The sequence below is a fragment of the Oncorhynchus mykiss genome, chromosome 7 (assembly GCF_013265735.2).
Source record: "Oncorhynchus mykiss isolate Arlee chromosome 7, USDA_OmykA_1.1, whole genome shotgun sequence".
NCBI lineage: Eukaryota > Metazoa > Chordata > Actinopteri > Salmoniformes > Salmonidae > Oncorhynchus > Oncorhynchus mykiss.
This window is the reverse complement of record NC_048571.1, coordinates 33,615,902-33,623,236: the sequence shown is the minus strand read 5'-3', so window position 1 is coordinate 33,623,236 and position 7,335 is coordinate 33,615,902. Positions and strand designations below refer to the sequence as shown.

General features: G+C 39.8%; 1 protein-coding gene across 1 annotated transcript; it reads right to left on the bottom strand.

Annotated features, from left to right (window-relative positions):
* Window positions 1-5,955: 5,955 nt before the first annotated feature.
* On the bottom strand, window positions 5,956-7,048 carry LOC110528945 (odorant receptor 131-2-like). The gene has a single exon (XM_021611115.2). The coding sequence runs from the start codon at window positions 7,023-7,025 to the stop codon at window positions 5,985-5,987; it is 1,041 nt and encodes a 346-aa protein (XP_021466790.2). The 5' UTR covers window positions 7,026-7,048; the 3' UTR covers window positions 5,956-5,984.
* Between the last annotated feature and the right edge of the window lie 287 nt (window positions 7,049-7,335).

The following is a 7,335-nucleotide window of genomic DNA, read 5'->3' as shown; positions in this document are numbered from 1 at the left end:
TTATAGTGTACATGTCATTTTGAGTTTCTGCTTGTCATCAAGTCATTGTAACACTAATAGGAGAAAAGTTGTTGTAATATTCTTGTCAGTAGCTAGGTTTCCATCCAGTTGGTGACAGATTTCCATCAAATGCACCTGTTGCGGATAAAAGGCTGTTTGTGGTGATGTAGTGCACATAAAAATAAAGAACACAAGTTTCCATCACATTTTAACTCTACTGATGGTTTTGTTCCCATGTTTTGCGATGTACCCACTCTGGTCTTGGCACATGCCAGCCAGGAGCTGGCATATACAGTGAGGTTAGGATAGCCTACATGATTAGATTATTATGGACAAAGATTATTAAGGCAGCCAAGCATCGATCATCATGTATCCAGAATAAGACCATCAAATTATTGCAAAGGTGCATTAATCAATGTATGCACTTTCACTACCTTGTGGAGTTCATCATAAAATGTATTTCATCTGTAGCCTAATAAACTGCGTTCTTTCCCGCGTGGTAGTGGAAGTACCACACTATATCTCGTGACTCCAAGATTACTTTGATATAATGGTTATTATATCAGTATTTGCTCATAAAGGCATTTCCATTGCAATTTTTCACATAATTTATTTTACAGACACAAAAAGAACCCACTTTATCTAATTGATTTTGTTTTGTCGACATTTGGAAAGTTTACCGACAAATTTGATGTTTCCATCAGGCCTGTCTTGAAATTTTATCAGACTTTACTCGAATAAAAAGGTTGGATGGAAACCTGGTTAGTCACATTAATTATTATGTTACAACTAAAACCTGCACAACACACATTAATCTAATGTACTCACTAAGAAATTATAATTATTGTCATTGCTGTCATCTCATCTCATATTTCATCAATTGGAATGATTCGTGATAATTCCATTTAAATTTTTAAGAAGTAATCCGTTGGCCTATGGGCCTATGTTGTTTCGGGGAGTTGCAAGTGAGATTTTCGAATCCCTAGTCTCCATCTGTAATCAGCGTCCACATGATGAGAAAGGCTGTAAAACTTACCACACAATGCCTGTCTGACTAGCCAGTAAATTTGTGAGGCGAAGCTACTGGTTTATATAGATGCATTTTGACACATCTAAGTGAGATGATGTAATCGATTGGGGAGTGAGGAGTCAGTAGAGCGGGAGGGGATGGTGCATGATCATTACAGCCAAAGTCGGTCAACAGCCCAATCCGCCCCTTTGCTTGGTAAACTGAGGGATAGGGCTGGGGAATTGAATTTAAATATATATATCACCTTTATTTAACCAGGTAGGCAAGTTGAGAACAAGTTCTCATTTACAACTGCGACCTGGCCAAGATAAAGCAAAGCAGTTCGACACATATAACAACACAGAGTTACACATGTAGTAAAACAAACATACAGTCAATAATACAGTAGAAAAATAAGTCTACATACAATGTGAGCAAATGAGGTGAGATAAGGGAGGTAAAGGCAATAAATAGGCCATGGTTGCGAAGTAAATACAATATAGCAATTAAAACATTGGAATGGTAGATTTGACAGTAGATGAGTGTGCAAAGTAGAAATACTGGGGTGCAAAGGAGCAAAATAAATAAATACATAAATACAGTAGGGGAAGAGGTAGTTGTTTGGGCTATTTATAGATGGGCTATGTACAGGTGCAGTGATCTGTGAGCTGCTCTGACAGCTGGTGCTTAAAGCTAGTGAGGGAGATAAGTGTTTCCAGTTTCAGAGATTTTTTGTAGTTCGTTCCAGTCATTGGCAGCAGAGAACTGGAAGGCGAGGCGGCCAAAGGAGGAATTGGCATTAGGGGTGACAAGTGAGATATACCTGCTGGAGCGTGATGACCAGCGAGCAGAGATAAGGCGGGACTTTACCTAGCAGGGTCTTGTAGATGACCGGGATGAATGAGGATAGACAGCTTAGAAGACTTGACATGATAGTATTAAACTTATTTGAAATATTGGTAACACTTCCGATGAGTACCCTTTACATAATGCATTATAATCGCATGTATAACACCTTATGAGCTATGCATAATGCATTATAATGCATCTAACTGCACTCATAAAGCACTATAAGCACTATTAGAATGCCGTATGAAACGTTGTTGTAAAGTGTTACATAAAGAGGTATTCTTCCATCATGTTTGGTGCACAAGACAGATTTAAGTGGAAGTTGTGCAGTGGAATGAAAATATACCCATTAATGAGCACATACAGTATAAAGTTGTATTTCCTAATGTGCAGTGAGGTAGCCTAGTGGTTAGAGCGTTGTGCCAGTAACCGAAAGGTGGGATTATGACTGAACGCCTCTATCGTATCCCTGAGTTGACAAGGTAAACCTCTGTTGTTCTGCTCCTGAGCAAGGCAGTTAACCCTCTGTTCCCTGGGTGCTGAAGATGTGGAGGTTGTTTAACTCAGCCTTCTGATTCAGAGGGGTTTGCTTACATGCAGAAGACATATTTCAGTTGTACAACTGACTAGGTATCCCCTTTTCCTACTATATAAATAGTTGAAATTGCTTGCTCAATTAGTGGCAAACTTTCCATGGGGTTGGGGAACCATACAAGGAAAGGATAACTGAAATGGGAATGTAAATACCTGAGGATCAACCACACGTACTGAACAAGAAATTCATCCCCCTGCCATCTCCCTACTGTAAATTTCAAACAAGATTAATACTGTGGGGTAGTGATGGGTCGTATCCGAACAAACAACTCTTTTTGTACGGCACTTTTTGGTGGACATTGGGAATCGAAACAGCTTGTTCATTCATTTAGCTCCCAAATCAGAGAATGTATAGAATTTATCCCAGGAACCCTGTAGAAGATATGACTTTTGAAGAAAGTACACACGAAAGTTACATTAATGTATTTGATGATTATGCCTACAGGGCAGATGTTATGAAGTTTTTGATGAAAGAGTAATTTAAGTGATCCACTTGGCTGTTGTTCATCATTTCAATAGTTTAAATACAGGGCTGGAAAGTGTCATACAATTTGAAATTTTTGTGAACTTTCCTTTTAATCCTTAATAATTTGGCATTAAGCATCGGTGCAGCGTTTATATATCTTTCTAACACTTTTTTAGCATTGTCATCAAATCACATTAACTATGTAATATTGCATAACATTGTGCATTGATAAGAGGTAAGTGTAGCTACTACAACACAGACAAGTCTGTTCTGAAGAGCATTTACTTTGTTCTTGAAAAACTATTTTCTTTCACTGTCCTGGAATAACACAGATGAGACAGAGAGTGCTACTTTATATACAGAGTTACTTTATGTATGATATCATACACCAAAAGGCAAACCCTAAAGACTGGAAAGGGGATGATAAAAACAGGTTAATTACTTAGCAGTAATATAGTGATATAATTATCTGAGCCTTTAAAAAAATATAAAATGTTAATGCTTGTGTGAATTAATCTGATTTGTTATACAGGCATCACATAAATTAGTAGGTCCTGGTTGTTAGTAAACTGTGCATGAAGAAACAAAAATACCTGCAGCCCTGAACACAGTAAGCTGCCTTTAATAGTGGCTTGTTGTCACTAGGAAGGAATACAGTGGTTTTGTTTCTTTATGGATGAATGACATTACATTGTTCCGTGACATTGTTCCATGGTATTGAACCAAATTTGATTAACTGGATCTGTACAAACAATGGTAAAGGATTAGCATTATATTTCAAAGCTTTAAATGGTTTATTAATAAAGACTCAATGACAATGAAAACATAAAGAATGTTGTAGTAAACTTACATTTTAGGTTATGGTAGGGTGACACAGTTGTACTACACCAGGGCTGCCCAAACCTGTTCTATTTAGTTTATCAACCAACTAAATTATTAGAATAAGGTGTGCTAGATTTGGGTTGAAGAGAAAATCTACATAAGGTAGCTCTCTGGGAACCGGGGTTGGGCAGCCCTGTTATTACACTCTCAGGGGATAAATTTAAACATTCTCAAGAATCCAGGGGTAGTTGATATGTCCACTGGAATGCAAGGAAATGTCTCTTAATATTCCTTTTACTCCTTCCGGTTATCATGCCGATTTTGTTGGATCTATAGGTCCGTCTATGAATTTGAGTGGTTACACACACGCACGTACACACACACACACACACACACACACACACACACACACACACACACACACACAGTTCTTATTTTATTTACACCCTGTAGGAATGAGTCATTGAGTCATTGAACGTGTTTTTCCAGCAAACAGCATTATGTTACAGTATAAAAACATAATGACAATTTATGACATAATATTCAGTGTTGTCAAGTGGCGCATATACAGTTGAAGTAGGAAGTTTACATACACCGTAGCCACATTTAATCCTGGTAAAAATTCCCTGTCTTAAGTCAGTTAGGATCACCACTTTATTTTAAGAATGTGAAATGTCAGAATAATAGTAGAGAGAATGATTTAGTTAATCTTTTATTCCTTTCATCACATTCTCAGTAGGTCACAAGTTTACATACACTCAATTAGTATTTGGTAGCATTGCCTTTAAATTATTTATCTTGGGTCAAGGGTTTCGGGTAGCCTTCCCAAAGCTTCCCACAACAAGTTGGGTGAATTTTGGCCCATTCCTCCTGACAGAGCTGGTGTAGCTGAGTCAGGTTTGTAGGCCTCCTTGCTCGCACACACTTTTTCAGTTGAGCCCACAAATTTTCTATAGGGTTGAGGTCAGGGCTTTGTGATGGCCATTCCAATACCTTGACTTTGTTGTTCTTAAGCCATTTAGCCACCACTGGAATTATGCTTGGGGTCATTGTCCATTTGGAAGACCCATTTGCGACCAAGGTTTATCTTCCTGACTGATGTCTTGAGATGTTGCTTCAAAATATCCACGTAATTTCCCGCCCTCGTGATGCCATCTATTTTGTGAATTGCACCAGTTCCTCTGCAGCAAATCACCCCCACAACATGATGCTGCCACCTCCGTGCTTCATGGTTGGGATGGTGTTCTTCGGCTTGCAAGCCTACCCCTTTTTCTTCCAAACATAACGATGGTCATTATGGCCAAACAGTTCCATTTTTGTTTCATCAGACTAGGGTACATTTCTCCAAAAAGTGTGATCTTTGTCCCCATGTGCAGTTGTAAACCATAGGCTGTCTTTTTTTATGGCGGTTTTGGAGCAGTGGCATCTTCCTTGCTGAGCGGCCTTTCAGATTATGTCGATATAGGACTCGTTTTAGTGTGGATATATATACTTTTGTACCTGTTTCCTCCAGCATCTTCGCAAGATCTTCACAAGGTCCTTTGCTCTTAGGAGACAGAACGCGACTCCTTCCTGAGCGGTATGATGACTGCGTGGTGCCATGGTGTTTATACTTGCGTACTATTGTTTATACAGATGAACGTGGTACCTTCAGGTTTTTGGAAATTGCTCCCAAAGATGAACCAGACTTGTGGAGGTCTACAATTTTTTTCTCAGGTCTTGGCTGATTTTCCCATGATGTCAAGCAAAGAGGCAATGAGTTTGAAGGTAGACCTTGAAATACATCCACAGGTCCATCTCCAATTGACTCAAATGATATCAATTAGCCTATCAGAAGCTTCTAAAGTCGTGATATAATTTTCTGGAATTTTCCAAGCTTGTTTAAAGGCACAGTCAACTTAGTGTATGTAAACTTCTGACCCACTGGAATTGTGATACAGTGAATTATAAGTTAAATAATCTCTCTGTAAACAATTGTTTGAACAATTACTTGTGTCATGCACAAAGTAGATGTCCTAACCAACTTGCCAAAACTATAGTTTGTTAACAAGAAATGTGTGGAGTGGTTGAAAAACGTGTTTTAATGACTCCAACCTAAGTGTATGTAAACTTCTGACTACAACCGTATGTCACTGACAAGGACCCCCACATTTTTCACCCATCACTACATGCAATACTTCATATTCTATCCATTTTCCCAGAATTCAACAAAATGTTCCTATCACCTGAACTTGAGATTCACTTTCATAGCTGGCCACAATCTAGAAATATTGTTCCTAGGTACCTTGCCCAGTATTTGCGGAACTTCTCGTCCCTGAAACCGTAGATCATGGGGCTGAGGAATCGTGGGATGATGTAGACCAGCAGGAAAAAGATGTAACGGATCTCCAGGACAAACTGTGGGAAGAGAGCGATGAGGGCTGCTTGCAGAGAGGGGACTACAAAAGCCAGCATGCATAGCAGCAGCTGCACCCCGTGGAGTAGCACTGTATTCCTTGCCCTTTTTATGGACACTAGGTCCGTGGAGGCAGCATGTGCCGTTAGCATGATCTTACAATAAGTGTAGAGCAGCGTGAGCGTCACAAAGGAAAAATAGATGCTGTCAAACACAGCATTCTTGTAGTAGATGGAGCGGTCCCGGAAGATGAAGGAGTGATCGCAGAAGATGGAGGTGCGAAAGAAGCCCAGGGGCTCCTTGATGAGTGTGACCAGGAGGTCAGTGAGAGGCACGGCCACCGTTAAGAACAGGATGACCACGATGAGGGCAATGGTGCGTGACACTGTGCATGTGTGCCCGTAGTGTAAGGGGAAACAGATAGACAGGTAGCGCTCCACGGCCATACCGGCTAATATGAGAGGGGTGGAGCGTGTGGTCAAAACGGCAGTCATCACCAGCAGGCAGCACACGGAAGCATGGATCTTGAAGAAAATGTAGCTGACTACGTATAGTGCCGTGACCAGGGTGAGCTGCAGGGCGTCATTTATGACCATATAGATGAACATGATGTAGCGCGGGTCCTCATAGAAAAAGTTATGCTTGAGGAAGGTGTAGACCATACTTCCGTTGATAAAACTTAGGGCCAGCCACACCAGCATGGCCACAATGTTCTTGGTCAAGGCGGTGCTAAAGCTGTCTTTAGGATAGCCACCACCTCCAACTGACATCTGGGATGTGAAGTTCATGTCCAACAGGCTGGCTGTAGAGTTCATTTTCTTAATGGAGAAATTGGAGCACATTTCAAACAAATTGCAGTCAAACATTTTTTGTCTACAGTAAGTCAACATTTTTGGTTGTCATTGTAAATAAGTGTAACTGTTCTCATCTGGTAAAAGTAACATTTAAAAAAAATAAATATAGTATCTTTCCCTTAAATGACACAAGAAGAAGCCTTGATTTTTTAGCAGTCCTTTGTTAAATGTGAGGTCACAGCTAGCCAAAAAAGCAATAAAACTAGGAAGATTCTGTAAACTGTCTTAAACTGATTCAGTGTCTTCTTGATTCTTGAAAATGTTAGATAAGCATCAGATCTGGAAATAATTGCCACACCAACTATGCCATGTTAAGTAAAAGTAGCTATTCTACAACAAACAACAA

Coding starts and splice junctions, on each gene's coding strand:
- LOC110528945 (XM_021611115.2), bottom strand. CDS start 7,025: ATGTTGACTTACTGTAGACAAAAAATGTTTGACTGCAATTTGTTTGAA.